The sequence below is a fragment of the Saimiri boliviensis genome, chromosome 16 (assembly GCF_048565385.1).
Source record: "Saimiri boliviensis isolate mSaiBol1 chromosome 16, mSaiBol1.pri, whole genome shotgun sequence".
NCBI classification, from domain to species: Eukaryota; Metazoa; Chordata; class Mammalia; order Primates; family Cebidae; genus Saimiri; species Saimiri boliviensis.
The window spans coordinates 58,737,140-58,758,594 of NC_133464.1; the positions used below are offsets into that span (position 1 = coordinate 58,737,140).

At 44.1% G+C, this 21,455-nt stretch overlaps 1 protein-coding gene across 1 annotated transcript in view; it reads right to left on the bottom strand.

The window, feature by feature from the left end:
- The window catches only part of FAM124A (family with sequence similarity 124 member A), a 57,509-nt gene extending 42,550 nt beyond the window's left edge, over positions 1-14,959 (bottom strand). The window contains exons 1-2 of the mRNA XM_039473446.2: positions 14,694-14,959; positions 5,387-5,418 (exon numbers count right to left, since the gene is read on the bottom strand). Of these exons, the coding sequence (XP_039329380.1) occupies positions 5,387-5,418; positions 14,694-14,761 (100 nt within the window). The 5' untranslated portion in view covers positions 14,762-14,959. The remainder of the gene's footprint in view (positions 1-5,386; positions 5,419-14,693) is intronic.
- Between the last annotated feature and the right edge of the window lie 6,496 nt (positions 14,960-21,455).

A 21,455-nucleotide genomic window follows, 5' to 3' on the forward strand; every position in this document is an offset into this window, starting at 1 on the left:
TCTTCTGACACACTGATCTTCCTTTTCTGGAGATGTAATGGAAAACTGGCTTTAAAATCAGCAAAATCTGTCAATAAATTATCATTTCCTCTAATGAAAGCAAAAACAAAATAATAAATACTTTATTATCCCAAGTCTGAATTTAGCTCTTGGATATGGAGACACGGATCACATGTATTCACCCATTCCCCACTGGCGAGGAGTTTTACAGTATGCAATCATATCTTTTCCCATGTGTTGCCTTCAAAGCTGGCTTATCACAAATTGAATTGCTTAATTATATCACAATGAGCTAATCTTTCCCTCCAAAATGCTGAGGGGTTGCAAAAGTGTGACCAAGGCCAAATCAAAACATCATTTTGCATTAGCATCATGAACTTGCAAGAAAATGTTGAAACGACTGACAAACTAAAGGCAGAAAGCAGCATTTATGTGGAAAGATACACCTGTGAGAAAAGACAGTCTTAGGAAGGGATGAGATGTCTTTCCAGACAGAGCAGCAAAGCAGAACTGACAAGCCCCCGTGGCGGCTCTAGAACAGCTAGAGTGCCTTGTAATTAACCAAGACACCTGGACTTGCCTATCTGAAAAACAACTGTGATCCACCTGACCCCTTTTCCCTCAACAAGAGTGTGTATCCAGAGGCCCAGAGCAGCAGCTGTGCCTACTTGGGGCAGCTTCGAGGGCAGTTCACAGACATGGCGACCCCAGGAAAGCAGCAGGGAGGATGTTGGCAGCGAGGGAGGCTATCTGAGTTACTGGAGGGGCAGAGCAGGAAGCTGGAAAAAGAAGGTAGGGCCAAAATGCAAGAGAGCAGAAAACTGAGGCCCCAGTAGGTTGAAGAACAGTTTCAGTGGCTCACGGCCGCCCATTATGTGTGCCTTTTTTGCACAGCTTGGTATGCGTTCCCAGGTGCAAATCAGCAGAGCATGCTGTTCGTGGCCTTTTCTCCCTGACTTCCACAGCCTGAGTATTCCTCAAGGCATCGCCAAGTGGCTGGGAGGAGCCCTCTGTCACTTCACCCGATCTTTTACCATTTGTGCTTTCTGCTATTTACAAGGCATTCGGGCCATCACTGGCAGTTCCTAAGGTGCCAGCCAGATAAAGTGTTCATGACTAGCCTGAGTTTTGAGGAGGAATGGTTTTAGAGCAAAATTAGGAGAAAAAATAGTGATAGTTCCTGCAGAACAGCCTCAAATGGGACTAGTTAAATCTTCAGCTAGTTCCTATCAGCTTATTCTGGGGATAGAGAGCCTCAATAAATGTTATACTTTCCTAAAAATATAATTTTTAAGTTCCTAATATCTGCTAAGAGTAATTAACTATGATTATAATCTTTATTTGAATGGAAATATTCAATCACACATGATACAAATTTCATTAGCATTACGTGGCAGAATTGATTGTTTTTCCTGGCATAATTATTGTTTTTCTTTTTTCTCATTTATAAATAATTTCCTCCCTTTTATTTAAACCACATAAGAATGTAAATTGTACATAGTGGCTTGATGATCTCACCAGATTTCTGGAAAAACAGAATTCTGAAAGTAAAAATTAATCTTCCTTAGCAAATATTATGATTTATTGAGATTTCCTGAGTGCCAGCAGTGTGTTTAGCCTTTCAGAAAACAATGGAGGGGAAAAAAAAAGCCTGCCTTCCTTGTCAATCTGAAAAAGGCAAATGAACCAATTGCAACCAAAAAAATTCACCCACGCAAAACCAAACCATTGTTAAAGAAGCGCCTTGGTCATGCCCCCGCCCCAAGATTTGAACAAGTCGGCAAAGAGCAGTTCCACAATCTGTGAGGTGGAGGAAAAGAGGGCAATGGCCAGCAGTCCACATGCCTGCTTCTACCCTAGACCTGTGCAGGTCTGTGAGGGGAGGGGGACAAAGAGCAGCTGCTGCGCTCACCACTGTCTCTCTACTGTGACGGATGTACAGGCAGCTCACAGTTCAGAGAAGCTCGGGTTGATTCTGGCCAGCCCTTGCTTTGGAATTTGCACTATAGGCCAGGAGAGAGGATGCCCAGGCCTCCAGATTTTTATTCTGAGTCAAAAAGAGAGCAAATACAAAAGGTATAGATGGCTCAGCACTTCCCTGCTTCTTTCTTTCCTTCTCCTTCCATCTCTTTGTAGAGGAGTTTCCTGGACATTTCATATCTCCAGCTCTTAGAGCTTCTGGGAAAAAAAATCCTTAAAAGCTTTCCAGCCCAATCATCTCATTTACAGAGGAAGAAATGACGGCCCGGAGAGGGTGAATGACCCAAGAGCATGTGGCTAATTCATGGTGGAACTGGGACTAGAACCCAGGACGCCTAACCACGCCACCACTCTTGTACCCTTCGCTTAGTGAAAACTTTTCTTTTTTTCCCGTGGGGCAGCTGGTGTGAGGAAGCAGCCTCCTGCATTTTGAGGAAAGTCAACAACTAAACAGAATGGTGCTCTCTGGAGGGAGGTCTCATTACAACGCCTAGTAATGAAAACTCAGCTGTGGACAAACAGGCAACAAGGTCGATGCTCCTGCTAGCTCACCCTAAGGAAGCATTTCTGCTTCTGTGAACTCAGGAGCAAATGGGTAAAGGAGCATCCTGTGCATGTTGAGTAAGAACCACTTGCAGACAGAGAATAATCCACTTTGTAACAGTGAATGATTAGAATTAACTCTCAATTCTCAACAGGAATCAGGAATCATTCAGAAGGCACTGAGTCGAGAGAGGCTGACAGCAACAGCAGAATGACAATGAGATGCAGGAGCTGCTCCCAGGATGACAAATGGGGACTGGGACAATGTGGCTGTAGGGCAGGGGCAGCCTGGGACCCTGCTGGACACAAACAGTGCCATCCCGTCTCGACTGTGACTGAGAGAGGCTCTGCAACTAAGTCAGGATAAATGACAAACTCACTACCCTTCTCCACACGCAGACCCGTGTGATTATGTAGTTTGCAGGGAAATGTTATTTCAAAAACCTACTTGGAAAATTTTTCTTATTGTAGCATTGTCAAATTGATACTTTAAAGTATTTAAGACTTTAGGTTTTAAAACTGTTTCCAAATCTTTTCAAACAAGTTCAACTATGTTACTCTTCACTGGCTGCTCAAGGGGCCTTCTCCTGAAAGTGAGTGGGGCCAGGTTTTATGCTTCTGGCTGGGAGGATAGGCAGGCCAGGCACCATGCAGGTGCTGAGGCAGGGAGAGTCCCCGCCACACACCCAGCCCGGTATCCACTCTCCCCTTCTTCCTTACTAATAAAAACAGGATGTGACAATGTAACTAAAGAAAACAACATTTTTTCAGACTCCCTTGTAACTAGGGATAAACCTGTCCAAGATAAACATGTGACCAGCAAAGGTAAACATTACTGGGTAGAGTCTCTGAGAAAACTCCTTAAAAAGTGGGGATGGCTCAGCTGGCAGGTACTCTCTGCCCTTCCCCTTTCCTTTTTCCTGCTCAGAACAGGGATGGGATGGCTGGGGTGGAGGCAGCCATGTTGTAATTCTGAAGCAAAAAAGGAAGCCAAAAGCTGAGAATGGTGTAGTCAGACGACAAAAGGAGCTTCTACACCAGACCTGCACTGCCTTCTTGGACTTTTTTTTTTTTTCTTAAACATTAGAGGAAAAAGAATCCCTACTTGTTTAACCATTATTTTTCACTATCGTGGTAGTCAAATACATTTCCTAACTGAAACACACATACAGACTCACTCTCCAAGAGGCCCTGACACTAAAGACTGAGGCAGGAACCACCAAACATTTAAAGTAGAAAGGAAGAGCAATAGCAGAGTATTGATCCCAGCTGCATGAATAGAAACTCCAACTCAGAGACTGCAATTAAAATAATGGAGAGAAAAACATCCCAAACCAAATTACCAGTTTTGATAGCTATAGAGGTGTTGTGTTGTGACCCAGAGGACTGATTTGTGAGCTACAAATTGAGCTAAGGTTTCACACAAGTATTTTAGAAAAATTATTCTTAAAAGAAATGCAGCCTCTGGGTAAAACTGAGTGGAATGAAAATGGTGGCACAGAGAGAGAGTTCAACTGAGCTTTCTCTGGTTTCAGGAATGCAGGAGCTTCGGGGAATGAGCGCAAATCTCTGAAGCATTATTCTCATTATTACTAATGGTTCTTAATAACTAAGGGGCAACATTGGGTCTCCAGTTGGCTGAACTGACCAGAAATTGCTCATTGCAGTTATACTAATAATGAAATATAATTTGACACTAAATCACAAATCCAGATATAAAACTTTCTGCACAATTATTGCAAAGGAAAACTGAACCACAACATCAATAAATAGAATAATCCAATTAAGTGTCTCTCCATTTGGGAACTATTTAGAATCGAGAGTTTAATAGGCTAGTGGGATAGGGCAAAACAATTTAGTATTTATTGATTTAAACAATCAGAGCTTTTACTGTAAGACAATTACTTTTGTTAATTTAAAATAAGTGTTCAATCAATCTGAATGGCTTTGGTCATTTATGTAGTAATTTTAATCACTCTCAATTTTTTTCTAGTTATGCGGCATAATTTCTCATGAGTACATTTACCTATACTTTAATATTAAATATAAGCACCATTTTTTTTAAATAACCAGAGTGTCTTTATAAACATATTCCTGATCATTTTTTTTTTTTTTGCCACATATAGTAACCACCTATAAGCCAGGAATTACAAAATAGGATGATGGATTGATAACAATGTCTGTATTCCTTTTAGCCGCATTTAAGTGGAAAAGTGATAGCTAAATACCTAATTATAACCTAGATCAGTTATATATACTGTATATATGTATATCGATGTACTTATGTATCAGTACATATGTATGGGCATGTATAACCAAAGTAGGTTATAATTAGGGAATTTAGCTATCACTTTTCCACTTTAGCTATCACTGTTCCAACTGTTAACAGATTTTGCAGGATTCTGCCAGAGATAGATGCTCCCTCCATTGGAGAGGGAAGGATATTTGCCTACAGATGCAGACATGCAAGAGAAGAGATTTTGCAAGAAGACATAAATTGGAGCAACCGCATGGATCTAGGAATTGTGCTCTGAGCTTTTTGTTTGCCTGAGGGTAGCAGGTATCCGATAGATGTTTATTCAATGAAAGTGCTACCTCAGATTCTTCAGAGATGATGCTCCTAGAAGCATCCAGAAGCAGCTGATAAAGCCTGGGTTACATCCTTCAGGCTGAATTTCTGTATGATCAGATTCTCCAGGAAAAGCCCTCTGCTTCTAGAGTTAATCATCCTGTACTACATTATTTGGCAAGGATGCCTTTGGTGATTCTTACCTACTATAAAAGCATGTACATACTGATGATATGGTACTGACCTCTTGGGGGACCATCAGATAATGTTGAAGGATGTTTAAAAGATACTTACTGCTGGTGGAGGACAGGTGGCTGTAGTCGGACCTGAAACACAAGACCTCAGTGTTAGTAGAATTCCTTATCCAAACGATTTATTCAAGCCAGAATTTTCAACAGTCAATGGTAAGTGGCATTTAACTGCTAAAGAAATGTCACCAATTAAAAACTGTAGTGCTAAGGTTCATTTTATATAAACTAAAGTTATATCTGAATTTGAAAGAAAAACTTTAAAGGCACTTTAGAATTCTGGGGTCCTTCACATGAGTTCTGCAAATTCCTCTAATGGGGTTTGGAAGAAGCCATCTAAAGCTTCAGCAAAAATTTTCAATAGTTATTTTTCTGGGGTGAAGGCCAAATTTTCAACAGATTCACCACTCACAGATTCACTCAAAAGGTTAAACCACTGCAAATAAGCACTACGCCATGGGGAAATGTTCTTTGCTGACATAAGCAGAGGATCCTCAGAGTGAGGAGAGGGAACCTCAGCTGGGAAGGCTTCCACATTCAAGATGGGGCTGATCACCAGGAAACAAAGGCACAATGATATTTCCCCCAATTTCAGAGCCATCTGAGAAGAGAGCCTGCTGGATATTAGAGCAACAGGATGTGAGTTGTGATAGGGAAAAGGAAGAGGCAGGCTAAGGCTGGGGTGAAATTGCCCTTTCAGTTTCCATGCTGAGAAATCAGCGGCTGGCCTTCGGCCTCTCTAAGAGTGGGGCTCTGGCCAAGGATCTGCTTAATCTCTACTAAGTTTCTGCCCTACTTATTTAGCTGTTAAGACTTTCCTCTCTGGCAATAAATTTGGTATGGAAGCTGTTTATTTTCTTCCCCTAGTGTCCCAAAGTCATTCTCAGTAGAAAATTAATCACTTTAGCACGTAGGGATTTATTCTGCCATGGTAGTTAGGGAACATAGTTATGCAAATAAACTGCTTAATTATGTTTAATTTTATAGAAATACATTCTTTTTATCTCCTTAGTCTCCTGTTGCCTTTCTTGAATCATCCAATTTTCACTCCATTGAACTTCTTGCTACATTAAAAAAAAGTACATGCAAAACGTTTTTTAAAAATCATAAGCAGCATGCCTCTTACTGGTTAAAATAACCTACATCGCTCAAAATGCTGCACTGATTTATTGGTTGAGGAACAAAATGGAAGAAAACAACATGTGGTTTTCACTTTTGCAAATGAAATACTTTAGTAGTCATGGAATCAATGAATTTTAAAACTGGAAAGAATAACTACCAACATATGCATATCCCTTTATATATTACAAACTGTGTTCATATATGTATTTCAATTTTTAATTTTATTGACTAGGAAATTAAAGTGATACTCTCCATACCAAGACCAGGACGTGAGCAATGATAAGCAACTGAGGTGAGTGTGCAGGGTGGGTAGAAAGGAAGGAGTCTGAAGGCAGAAGGGATTGACTGGCTAGCCCATGGTAACACCCTGGCTAAGGGAGACAATGGACAGGGGAGAGGCAAGGATTAGCAACGTTCTGAAGCCCAGGATTTGTAACCCAGTACTGGTGCATCAAATTCTTTCTGGAACCATTTGGGATATAAACTTTAGAATGATACTTGGAAACATAACTATATATAAACTTAGTGACTGCTCAGCAAACATCCACTGTGATAGATGCAACAGGAAGACAACTCGATTACAATAAAATCATCTTAAGATGGCCAGACTTTGAAGAAACGTCATGACTATTGAAATACAACACACAATAAAAACGCATTATATTTCTATTTCTTTTATGCTTTCAAATGTGTATTTTCAGCTAGGATTTTCCAAATTCTCTTGAAGCAGATGGGATTCACATATGCATACATTTTAAAGATCTGCATACAGATGGATATGTATGTAGAATGAAATTTACACTTGAAACATAGTTCAAGAATCTTAAAGTGCAATGGTATTTTAGTGTTTTAGGCCAGGTGCTGGGATAACTGATGCCCCTCTGTGAGTCCCTCCATGTTTCTAGAGACTAAGGGCACCTCAGGGTCAGGCCCGCCGAATGGTCAGCCTTCTGACAATCACACTGATCCTGCTCCAGTTCCCTCCATATACAGCAATCTTTGCAAAGGATAAATCTGATCATGTCTCTCTCTGGATGAAATTCAAGCTCACTAGTGTAAAACACAAACCCCTCTCTCTGTGATGGATGGCCTAGCTCTGCAGTCTAACTTTCATCCCAGTCCACTGTCACAACAGAAAAAACACAGAAAGTCACCTACAGCCTCCCATTGCTCTCCAGCCTCTGATCCTCAGTATATGAAATTTGCACACAGTTGCCATAATGATGGAGATGATTTTGAATTGCTCTTTTCACTTGATACCATAACATGCTGCTATACATTTCCTGTAATTATCATTTTAAATGAAGTTTTATACTATAATTTATTCAACCCTTTTGTTGGCTAAATGATCGTTCCTGGTTGTTCACCTTTACAAAACACATAGCAATGAGGTATTTATGATATAGCTTCATATTTATTTTCTTTTCCTTAGAAAAATTATCATGGTTGGAAATATAAACTGAATTGTGCTGTAAACATTTTTATAGCTCTTAAAATATATTCCAAATACCATCAAAAGTATACTTACTAGAAATACTGCCAGGAAATATAAACTATAAAGCTTGAAACAATTTTGTGCATAGTAATAGGTTCAAACAATTTCAGAGAACCACCAGGTATTAGGGTTCTAGTGGACAAGTATGTACTCCCCCATTTTTTTTAGGCAGGAAGGAATAGCAGTAGGGTACCTGCCTTGAGATTTCTGTTTATTGGCCTCACATCATAAGAATTCATTCAGTTGGCTATGCATAAGACATTCAACTTTGCCAGAATGAAGCATGAAAGGTGAATTTAGAATGAAAAATTTATACACAAGATATAGAGCAGAATAACACAAGAATTATGTACATTCACACACCTGACAAATAGACACATCTCCATATATTATACTTATTTAGTATTTGTGCCAATAATTAAGAGAAAGTTAGATGTAGTCCCTTGACTATACGCTAATTACAATATTATATACAGGGATTATATATAAAGAGGTTCTGCACTTAAGACAGTTTATCAGACAGCAGCCTAGTTACCAAATAATATACTACATATAGACAGAATACCTTCCTAAATTATTTTCTAGGAAAATCATGGCACAAGAATGGATCTTGGCATTCCTGTAAAATTGATTTTGATGTTTTTGTAAAACATCAGCTCAATGCATCATGAACGTCATCTGATAACCCTAATTGCACTGAATTAAATTTAGTGTTAACTAGCTCCACCTTGAACACAAAGATAGCAAAGAACTAACAAACAATCTGGTCTTCTATACAGTATTTCCTCTTTCACCTTTTGAAAGACCTGTCCCATTTAAAAATTCACCCCACCTATTCTCTTCCATCCACCTATTTAAAAACTCTAGATCCCTGATTTGTTTGTTATTTTTTAAATCACAGTGAAGTATCAATTGGAGGTCCTCCAAAGAAACAGGGCATGAGATGGCCCTATACGTTCAGAAGCTCAGCAACAGCTGAGATGGAAGTGGAAGTTCATTAATGCCAGACCAAACTAATGAATGAAAATAATCCATCACAGGTGAAGGAGTGGCTCAGCTGCCAAATCTTGAAGACATCACTAATGAAACAGTCATGATAAAGCATTGGTTTTTATTTGCGTTTACAAGGAACTGCCTGTCCTTCTATTTAAGGGATTCTGTTTAAGATGGTTTACCACCCTCAGCAGCTGACTTGCCAGTTTTTGCTAATAGAAAGTACACAAGAGCACAAGGCTTCTTTCAACTGGATTTGGAAAATGGGAGTTAAAAAATTACATCAGCCGGGCGCGGTGGCTCAAGCCTGTAATCCCAGCACTTTGGGAGGCCGAGGCGGGTGGATCACGAGGTCAAGAGATCGAGACCATCCTGGTCAACATGGTGAAACCCCGTCTCTACTAAAAATACAAAACATTAGCTGGGCATGGTGGCGCGTGCCTGTAATCCCAGCTACTCAGAAGGCTGAGGCAGGAGAATTGCCTGAACCCAGGAGGCGGAGGTTGCGGTGAGCCGAGATCGCACCATTGCACTCCAGCCTGGGTAAAAAGAGAGAAACTCCGTCTCAGAAAAAAAAATGACATCAATTGCCCCAGAAGAATACTAGTTTGCTTTTAGTCTTGGCCTGTGTTAGGTGGGTAAGACAGCAACAGCAGCATTTCAAGCAAAAGAAAATGTCTGAGCAGAAAATAGGAGTTAATTACAAATCAAACAGCTCCTTGAGAGGCAACTTCACTAGGTGGGAAGTACACTGGAGACCCAGGCTTCAATTCATGCCTCTAACGAACCATATGCCCTCCAAGTCTCCACTTCTTTATCTGTGAAATATAATTATTAGAATACCGAGGCATGCCCTGTAGTCTCTCAGATGTTCTAAATGATCTAATTACTTAAAGTATTTAAAAGCAACAGAGCATCTATTCTGATGAGCTTGAAGAACATATGGTCTTGAGTTTACCATTTTTATTATACAAAACTCTAAGTTTATCATTTGGAGGGTTCTTCATAACAATAATAATACGGTGAGACATAATCATGTACTGAGGGTTCTAGACACTGAACTGGCACAGTTCTAGGGACTTTAAATATACAGGCTCATTTCATCCTCACATCAACCCTAGGAGGTAGGTACTACTATCACCATACCCGTTGTACAGAGGAGGAAACTGAGAGCAGAGAGAGGTTAAGTCACTGGATCAAGGTTGCACAGTCCCTAAGTGGAGGAGCAAGAATTTGAATGCAAGAGGGCTGGCTCTTGTGACTGTAACTTTCAAAGTGACCAGCCCGGCCTGCCCACCGGCAGTGGGACCCATGAAATTTCTCGGAACTGTTTCTTCCATCGTGCTGCTGAACAGATGGATTCAGCTTAAGCAATACCCTGAAAGCCCTTGTTTCCCTGTTTTGTTTACATACCCTTCCCCCAAACTTTGATAAACCTAACTACCCACCATCTCTCTCTGCCTGACCCTAGGTAGTTGAGCATTGCTGCAGGAAAATAAATAACAAGGGGAACTTGTGCCTCTGTAAATATATAATTGTAAATCTCAGCTGGGCACCCACTCAACATTGCCCCAAACAACTATTTGAATCTCCATTCTCCTCAGATGGTGAAAGGCTGTATTTACACCAAATAGAAACCCCATTTTGTCTGCCCTTCTAATTGCAGGAGGGGATGCCCTGCCTCCTACCTAAAGCCATCCATCCCCCTCTGGTCTGAAGTCCATCGGCCTCCACTTTATCAGAATACTGACACTACAGGGCCAGAAGCAGTGCTCACACCTGTCATCCTAGTGCTTTAGGAGGCCAAAATGGAAGGATCACTTGAGGCCAGGAGTTTAAGACAGTTTCTGGGCCGGGCGCGGTGGCTCAAGCCTGTAATCCCAGCACTTTGGGAGGCCGAGGTGGGTGGATCACGAGGTTGAGAGATCGAGACCATCCTGGTCAACATGGTGAAACCCCGTCTCTACTAAAAATACAAACAATTAGCTGGGCATGGTGGCACATGCCTGTAATCCCAGCTACTCAGGAGGCTGAGGCAGGAGAATTGCCTGAACCCAGGAGGCGGAGGTTGCGGTGAGCCGAGATCGCGCCATTGCACTCCAGCCTGGGTAACAAAAGCAAAACTCCATCTCAAAAAAAAAAAAAAAAAGTTTCTGAGCAACATAGCAGGACCTTGTGTTTATAAATTTTTTTTAAAAAATTAGCTAGGCATGGTGTCGGTGGCTCAGGTCTGTAATCCCAGCTACTCAGGAGGCTGAGGCAGGAGGATCACTTGAGTCCTGGAGTTTGAGGTTGCAGTGAGACATGATTGCACCAATGCACTCCAGCCTGGGTGACAGAGAGACCCTGTCTAGTTAACAAGCAAGCAAGCAAGCCAACACTACAGATTATCATCTTTTCTCCTCCTCCTCCTTTTCTATAGAATCCTTTCTATCACACTGACTGCTCAATTAGTGCCTATGTTTAGGAAATCTTTCCTCACCCCACTCTCCCCTTTAGCTACTGCCTCTTTTTTTCCAAACAAAGGAATCTGTCTTCTCTTCTTCACCTTCTACTGCCTTCTAGAGCCACTCTAATCTGACTCCTGCCTCCACCATCCCAATGTCAAATACCACTCTTCCTTCGCTTCATCATCTCCATTAAAATACGCTTCACGTTCCTCGTCTTCGTTAGTTTCTCAGTAGCACAGCTGATCTCTCCTTCCTTTCTCAAAAACTCAAACCTCTCTTGGCTGCAGTGATTTACATATTCTTTCTTTGACTCCATGTCTACTCTTTCTTAGGTTCCTTTATCAGCTCATTATCATTGACCGGCCATTTAAACGTAGTTTCTCAAGGCTGGTCTTAAGAGCACCTGCTGCACAGAGTTGTTGGAGGATTTGCGGGGTCCATGAAATACATAAAGGCTTAGAACAGTGGGGGACACACAGTAAATGCTAGGCAAGTGCTTGCTATTAACTTCAGTTGATTTAATCTCTCTCAGGGCTTCCATTGCCATTTTTAGGTAAATAGTTCCCAAATGCAATGTCATACAGACCTTCCTTCTGAGTTCCAGACAGATATATGCAACTGCTGACTCATCATCTTTACTTGGATGTCTCACAACACCTCAGACACACACAGTGTGCTGAAAATGAAATGTCTCATATCTTGCCAAACTTGGTTTGGAAGAGATCACCAGCTACTTTGAGAATCTGATAAAAAAATAAGTTGTCTTCTCATACAAATTCACAAAGCACATCATTTTGCATACAACTTGAAGCAATTCATGGATCCCAAATTAAGGATCACTGCCTTAGCAGATGTGTCACTTGAGCTGAGTCTTGAAAGAAGAGTAGAGTTTCACCTGGCAGACAGGCATGCCAGGTGGAAAGGGCAGAGCTAGCAAAGAGGGTAGCTTGACAAAGGCAAGGAAACAGAAAAACCTGTCGGACGTGGCTAGATATAAGGCGCAAAGAAGGACCTGCTGAGAAACATGGCCAGGGAGGGAAGAAGGGACTCTGGAACAGGAGTCAGGGTATATACGTTAAATTCCTTGCATTTGTAGATGACAGAGCCATAAAAGTTTGAAAAGGAGAGACATGATCAGATTTGCATTTTAAAAAATACTAATGATACGCCAGGTGAGGTGGCTCACACCAGTTTGAGACCAGTCTGACCAAACGGAGAAACCCCATCTCTATTAAAAATCCAAAATTAGCCAGACATGGTGGTGCTTGCCTGTAACCCCAGCTACACAGGAGGCTGAGGCAGGAGAATCACTTGAACCCAGGACGCGGACATTGTGGTGAGCCAAGATCACGCCATTGCACTCCAGCCTGGCCAACAAGAGCAAAACTGTCTCAAAAAACAAAAACACCAAACCAAAACAAACAAACCAAAACTAACGATAGCAAACACTTATTGAGCGCATTCTATGTGCTTTCTACAAAATCTCTGTGAAAGCTGGATAGGGTAAAGGATGTGGGGCAAGCTCCAGAAAAAACGATGAACAGCTTTTTGATAATTGAAATTAAAGGGCTCTATGAATAGATGGCAAACAAGACTAATAAGCATACACTGAAACGATTTTATTTAAATGCATGCTATTTTTCCTTTAGCTTAAAGATGGTAGTGATACAATAAGAATTCTTTAAACAATTCTGTCCTGCTACAACTACACATTTTAGTAACAGAAGCTGAGAACAGAAGCTCTGGTGTCAGCAGGACTGGTGAGCCCCTCCCAGGAGGCCTGGCAGTTGTCATGCTGATGTCCAGATCCTGGAGCCATGTCACCCCCTGGGTCAGGACTTCCTCTCCCTTCTCTAAGACAGAGCCCTTCAAAAAGATCAGTTTTAGGTGAGCTCTGCAAATTAAAAATGAGTAGACTAATGAACGCTTTAACACAGCTACAAATGAGCTGGTTAATTTTGCTTTGTTTCTTCTATTCATGGCCCAGCTAACTAGCGGCAGAAAAAAAAAAAAAACCCAAGAATCTTCAATTAAAGTTGATAAATGCCACTTAAAGTGTGGGAAGAAGCAAGGGAGTTTAGCATTTACATTTAGCGTCAGGTTACTCCACCAGATTATAATTGGGTGCTGTAGAGAACTATAGATGAGCTTGGATAACAGAGAAAGCCCATTGCTGGGTGAATGCCCTAGTGAGTCAAGTCCCGCATTTGGGCTAGGAGTGGTGGGGCAGGAGGGACTGTATGGGGAGCTTCCCCGGGGTTGGGTTAGAACTCCGGATTGATCGTGGGCCTGGATTCTCCACCTGCCCTCACAGGGTTGCCAAATCCTGAGATTAGTCTAAAACCTCTCCGACCTTCCAGGAATGAGGCTTTCTGTAGTCTGGGCAGCTCCCGCCCTCCCCCAGGATTACTCCAGATAGGAAAAGACACCCTTTCCTCCGGGGTCAGGACCCGCGGCCTGGATGTGGCGCTGACTCGGCACAGGAAAGTCCTCTAGAGATAGGGGCTGCCTGGAAGCCTTTCTAATGACATTCATCTCCTAAAAGCCATTTGTCTTTTGTTCCGCTCAGGAAAACAGTGTTGTTGGGAGAGAACTAATTAGTCTCCAAAGGTTTGAGTTCATTGTTTGAGTCCGCTGAATCGAAGAGAATATTTAAAAAAAAAAAAAAAAAAAAAAGCAGGGCCAGATCCTAACACCATCTCCATCCCGCCGGTGCCACAGGCCAGCGGTTCCGGCTGGGACAGGTGCACTTCGGGGTGAGGAAGTTCGGCGGGACTGGAGCAGTCGAGGAAGGGGACTCGGCAGCACAGATTAAAGTCCCACGATAAAGCCATAAAAACGAGAAATGCCATCCTCCTAGCCGACTTCGGAAAGACTTTTAGGCGCGGGTGTCCCACCCTGCTTTTCCTCCTCTCCCCATCTCCGGGGCCGGACTCCAGGGGGCTCCGGAGCTAGAGGAGGAAAGTCCCCGAGGAGGGAGGGAACAAGTGCAAGAGCATCTCCTGCCCCTAGCGATGCTGACAAGGGGTCGCTGCATCCACCAGGCGCTCCCCATCGCCTCACGGGACGGGTGGGCTCGCCCTGAGCCTTGAGTCTTTGCACTTTCCTCCCCTAAGGTGGGGCCCGCCCCGCCCCGCTCCACCCGGGGCAGCCACGGATAGCTCGGCCAGTCCAGGAGGGAGCGGGGTATCCCGCAGGTGGGGAAGCCCCACACGCCGGTCCCCTGCCGGGGAGGAGCCGCCGCGTAACTCGGAGAGCACCCCCAGCCCGCGGCCCGGCCCCGCGCGGCTCACCCTCCGGTCTCGGCGCCCGAGTCCACGCAGTCGTCCTCCTCGCCGCCGCCGCCCGCCTTCGGGTCCATGATGCCAGTCCCGGCCGCGCTTGGGTCGCGGGCGCCGTCGTGACCCGGGGCGCGCTCCTTCCCGGCAGCGCAGCACGAGCCGGCCGGGTTCCCTCTGAGCGTCTGGCCGCCGGGGAGCCAGCAAACAACTCGAACGCCAGCCGCGAACCTCGCGCCGCGCCCTCTCCCGGCAGCGCCTGGCGGGGCAACCGCGGCCGCGCCCGCCCCTCGCCGCCCCTCGCCGCCCCTCGCCGCCCCTCGCCGCCCCTCGCCGCCCCTCGCCGCCCCTCGCCGCCCCTCGCCGCCCTGCGGGACCTGCGGGTGCACGCGAGGGCGTGTGCGAGCGCGAGGCGGGGGTGGGGGGGGCGGCGTGTGCGCGTGAGTGACCGAGGTGTGTGAGGTCGCGTGCGTTTGGACGCGGTGCGCTGTGGGTGTGCTGTGCACTCACGCTTGCACGCTCTTGTGGCTGTGCTGACTGCGTGTGCGTTGTGGGGGCGGAGCGAGTGTGCACACGAGAGCCTCTTCTCTGCCCCGGGCCCACAGCCCGGGAATCCCGAGCTGCAGGGCTTACCCCGAGGTTCCGCAGCTCCTGATCTAGGAGAAGCACTGAGAAAACCAACCCCAGGCATCGTGAAATCTGGAAGGATTTGTTTCCTTTTTGGGACCACTTCGAACACCTGGGTGTTTTCTTATAGTTTCTGAAGAATTGCTGACACCAAATTCATTATCACCTGTCTCAGTACAGGTCTGAGTGGCATCCCAGCACTCTACTTGCCAGTTTACAGTATGTATCAGGCGTTCTTTTGCTACTTAAAAAAAAAAGCCTTTAAAAATAATCTAAAGAGCATTGAATGAACCTGCAATTCACAGATTATTGCAGCAAGGGGATAACCTCAGGGTCAGTTAATGATCGTGATTGGAAGGGCTCACCTCCTATTAGGAGGATGAAGAGGGAGGCAAGTTGCAGGAGTGGCAGGAGGAGACTCTGAACAACTTGAATTTAGTTCTGACAGCCCTGTCCAAGCCATTGGGAGGAATTGTCCTTACTGAGCCTAAAATTCCTTGCACCCCAAAGGACAATGGACATATTTGTGCTCATTAGCTGAAAGGAGCGTGCCAGTTCTTCAGGGGAGATTCCTCTGCCCATGCACTGATTTCTGAAAGAAAATTCTCAACTGGGGAGAGGAACATTGTGAATGATGTATTGCACAATGCCATTAATGATCCATTTTTAATATACTGATTCGTTCAATAACGAAATGCGAAACGGGAGGGTGAACTCTGCATATACAAACGAGAGAAAACAGCAACAGGTGCGATCCTTGCCTTCGTGGCTCTTACATTCCAGAGGAGAGACAATTAAACAAATTCGGTGCGCATGTGTGTGTATATATATTATTATTATTACATGTGTATAATAAAATGGAGATAAACCACTTCGGAGGAAAAGAATAGTGTGCCCAAGAAAGAAAGAACATAATTGAAATTGCGAGCCGAGCGCGGTGGCTCAAGCCTGTAATCCCAGCACTTTGGGAGGCCGAGGCGGGTGGATCACGAGGTTAAGAGATCGAGACCGTCCTGGCCAACATGGTGAAACCCCGTCTCTACTAAAAATACAAAAAATTAGCTGGGCTTGGTGGCTCGTGCCTGTAATCCCAGCTACTCAGGAGGCTGAGGCAGGAGAATTGCCTGAACCCAGGAGGTGGAGGTTGCGGTGAGCCGAGATTGCGCCATTGCACTCCAGCCTGGGTAACAAGAGTGAAACTCCGTCTCAAAAAAAAAAAAAAGAAAAAAAAGAAAAAAAAAAAAAAGAAATTGTGAGAGAGCAGGGAAAGCTCTCTTAGGAAGGGATACATGAGCCCTCTTCTGCTTCAGGGCCTTTGCACTTTCTGTTCCTTCTTTCTGGGATATTTTCTCCCAGATTTTCTGCAGACTCCTTCCACATTTCCTTCTGTTTTCGGTTCAAATGGCCCCTCATCAGGGAGGCCTCCCTGGCTAATCCTACATCACAGTATCCTCTTACCCGACTCTATTTCTTTTCTTTTCTTTCTTTTTTTTTTTCAAGACAGAGTCTTGCTCTGTCATCCCGGCTGGAGTGGAGTGGTGTGATCTCGGCTCACTGCAACCTCCGCCTCCCAGGTTCAAGCAATCCTCCTGCCTCAACCTCCTGAGTAGCTGGGATTACAGGCACACACCACCACACCCAGCTAATTTTTGTGCTTTTAGTAGAGACAGGGTTTCATCATGTTGGCCAGGTTGATCTCGAACTCCTGACCTCATGATCTACCTTCCTCAGCCTCCCAAAGGGCTGGGATTATAGACGTGAGCCACCATGTGCTGCCTATCCCAACTCTATTTCTTAGCACTCTACCAGGAGCTGGCAGATGATAGATTTATTTACCGGTCACCTGCTCTTTCCTTCCCACCCCTACCCCTAATGTCAGATCCATGAGTGCAGAGACACAGTGCTTTTTGTTCTTGCTGTGTCCCTAACACGTGGAATGGTCCCTGGAGCAATGGGCATGTGTTGAGTGAGTGACAGGGAAGCAGCCCTAGTGCAAGTTATGGGGTGAAGAGGTGCTCCAGGAAGAGAGACCTGCAAGTGTGAGGCAGGATGGGGCACTGAGCATTTAGGGGGCAAGTGATGGCAAGTTGGGTGACTAGAGCTATGTAAAATTGCAGACAGTAACAAGACATTTGACCTAAATGTGACACCTCTGGGAAGTCACCAGTAGACCATTATAGTGTATTTGGAAAATAGACAAAAACTGTCAGTGAATCCAAATTAAAAGGAGTCATACAAGTGGCCAAGTAGGTAAGTAAAATAAATATTCCACCATTTTTTATCCTACAGCCATGAGGGAACTTGTGTGTGGGAACAATTCAAACTGTACCGCATTTGATCCTCAGGGAAGTGCTGTGAAGTAGACTTATTTTCTATTTTACAATCAAGGAAACTAAACCCTACTGAGTTCAAGTGCCTTGTCCCAGGATACATTATTAGTGAGTAGGGAAGCCAGGTAGTCCACTTAAGGTGGGTGGAGTCTGTGCCTCTTACCTAGGAGGCTGACTAATGGGCCATTTGAATCCTCAGGAAGATGGTACTAAGAAAAACGCCAGGGAAGAAAGGGTGAAGTCAGCATGACTTTTAGAAGATGGGCTTTGGAAAATGAGTTGCTATTTTCTGATTTCTGCCTTCTCAAATATCCAGAGAAAGGGCAGACCAGACCAAAAGCCCAAGCCACATCTCAAAATGATGCATTGACTCAGGTTCCCCTCATCCACAGGGACACAGTGTTATCATTCATCACTGGCATAGCTGTCTAATGGCAACTCAGTGATGCACTTATTATATGAAAGAGAAGCTCGAACAGTATCACTGTATTCTAGTGATGCATGGGGCTTCTGCTTCAGTTTCCCAGGGTTTTATAGCCTCACTTCATTGTTTGCTTGTTTGTTTTGAGACAAGGTCTTGCTCTGTTGCCCAGGCTAGAGTGCAGTGGTGCAATCACAGCTCACTGCAGTCTCGACCTCCCTGATACAAGTGATCCTCCCAGCTCAGCCTCCTTAGTAGCTGGGACTACGGGCATGCCTCCATGCCCGGCTAATTTTTATTTTTATTTTTGTAGAGAATAATATGTTTCCCAAGCTGATATCAAACTCCTGACCTCAAGTGATCCTCCTGCTTTGGCCTCTGAAAGTGCTGGGATTATAAGCATGAGCCATTGCACCTAGCCCATTTTTTTGCAGGGGAGGGGTATAAGAGTTGTTGGCAAGGAACCAGCACAAGAACCTTGAAGGGATCGCTGCAGGGTATCTAGTCCCTAAACTTGTGTGGTTCCCACACTCCATATTCCAGCTCTTTAATGTCAGTCTCTAATTGTGGGGGTACAAGGCCCTCCACTCCCTTAAGATGGGGACAGAGGAGTGTCACTTGTCTGCTTAGGGTGTCTTGACTGCTGCCCTAGAGATATTCCTATCAAAGCCTGAGGGCAGTGTTGGGGGAATACTGAGGTATGGCAGGAAGTATAACAGGCCAGGAAACCTGAAACCTGACTTTTGGATCGCAATCCATCATGTACTAGCTGTTTAAACTCTCGATAGAAAAAAAGGGTAGACCATCACCTGTTTCTAAAGTTCTTACTGCATGTCAGGCATTGTGGTAAGGATTTTACATACATGATTTATTTAGTTCTCACAAAAACCATGTGAGGTTTCCTTTGTCCTTAAAACGGGGTCATTGATATAAATCTCACAGGAGACTCAGAGCCCCTTAGAAACTATGAAGCATATGAATAAAAGATATTGCTAGTTTTTTAATCCCTTTTTCTCAAAAGGTCTGAACATCAATCTTATGCTGTATTTCACCTATAAGGCTCGTTTCAGTCTCTGTTGATATTATTGCATGTATTGGTGTGCTGGAAAATGAGGCAGTTCATTCATTTATTTATTGATCACTCGGTGCATGCTGAGCAGGGGCTGATGCTGGGATACGTTGAGGAATAAGTCAGCGCTATTTTCTGGCCCATGGAGCTTTTTGGGTCAAGAGAGGGCAGTTTATCATGTTCCATGGCCCATGGGCATGGCTAACTTTCCCACCAGGCACCTGAGAGGTATGTAGTGCCATCAGCCATTAGAATAGGACTGGGATGCCAAAACCCTGTCTTGGAGTTAAAAACTTAAGATAATCTGATGATAAAAGAGTCCATCAACTTTGCTAGTAAAAGAGATGGATTAATAATTAAGGAGGCCAAGAGTAATAGGGAGGACCAAAAAAGACTGAAAACAGATAAAAAGAAACATCTCCAGAACATAGGATTTCCCTGGATTTGGGTTTCAAGTTAGAGAAAAGCAGCCTCTTTCGTTACATGAGTCTGCACCATTTGCTTTTAGGTGAGCTTAATCTAATCTAGTCCTTTAAGTAAAATACTTGTTTTGGTTATCCATACTTGCTACATTGATCTGGGAAGTTTTGCTCATCCATTTTAATTAATTAATTAATTTTTGAAAATACATTTCTCAGTAACAAAAATTACAGGTTAAGAATGACATTAAAATAAAAAAAAAATCTGTTTCTTCCAAGTCTCCAGAAGAGTCTGTCTAATGTGAAAAATAAATATTATGATCATGGGAAGAAAAATTATAAACTATTGACAAATCTACTTAGACAAAGAAAACCACTAGCCCTACATGCAAACATAAGGGGACCAGATGGCAAAGGGATAAATGAAGTGAAAGATAAACTGTTGTGTTGGGAAATAATCTTATTAAAATATAAATGACTCTGCTTTGATAAGGGAGAGCAGAGATAGTGGCTCTGCCTTGGAGACTTCCCAAGAATTCTTAGCCTGCAGTTTATACCTGGACGGGATCTGGAGTCCAAGCCAGACATCAGACCACCCACCACTGTGACCCCCAACAACTGGTGGGTGGGCGGGCGTGTAAAATGAGGTGAGAATGTGAAAGACTGTCTTCTGGAAAAGTGCTATGGAAATTTAAGAATCAAACAGAACTCTAGATTCAGGGCACCGCCCTCCAGGACCCTGTGAGGATAGATAGACACGCCTCCTGGGAACTGAGGCTGAGTCACCCATTTATGGTTCTACCAATAACCTAGGCTTGGAAAGCTTTGGCCTTGTGACCTCTTTCATCCTGACACTTTCCTTCAGGGACCCAGTCTTCCCTAGCTCCAACGATCTGTGTTAGTCTGCTTGGGCTGCCATTACAAAGTACCACAGACTGCGTGGCTTCAACAATAGAAATTAATTTCCTCACAGTTCTGGAGGCTGGAAGTGGAAGATCATGGTGTCAGCAGGATGGGTTTCTTTGGAGGCCTCTCCTTGGCTTGCAGATGGCTGCCTTCTCGCTGCGGCTTTCTTCTGTGTGCATTCTTGGGTCCCTTTGTGTGCCTAAATTTCTTCTTGTAAAGAAAACAGATTAAATGAAGGCCAACTCAAATGGCCTCATTGTAATTGAATCACTTTTTTTTTTTTTTTTTTTTGAGATGGAGTCTTGCTTGTCGCCCAGGCTGGAGTGCAGTGACACAATCTTGGCTCACTGCAACCTCTGCCTCCCGGGTACATGCAATTCTCCTGCCTCGGCCTCTTGAGTAGCTGGGATTACAGGTGCATGCCACCACACCTGCCTAATTTTTGTATTTTTAGCAGGGACAGGGTTTCACCATGTTGGCCAGGATGGTCTTGATCTCTTGACCTGGTGATCCACCCACCTCAGCCTCCTGAAGTGCTGGGATTACAGGCGTAAGCCACCGCGCCCAGCCCTGAATCACTTCTTTAAAGACCCTGTCTCCAAATACATCCACTTTCTGAGGTACTGGGGACTAGGATATTAACGTGAATTTGGGGGGACACAATCAACTCATAACACTGCCTTTGAAGCCATATCATGTGGGAATCAGGATATTAAAATGGGTAAGACAGTTTTGTCTCCAGCTGCAGTGCGCAAATCCAAGTCTTCCCTATCCCTCTATCACATGCCGGCTTGTGAGCTGGCGCAAGTTACTTAACCTCTCTGGGACTCAGTTGTTTGTATCACAGGCATACTAAGGTCTTTATGAGGACTGCGGTGTTATCACACAGACAGTGCTGAGATAGTGCCCGGCGCATAGGAAATCTTGGGTATTATCATTTTACTCTGCAGTCAGCTTCCATATCTAAATCTTTCTTTGTGACCTCTTTCTGGTTCTGCATCTGAG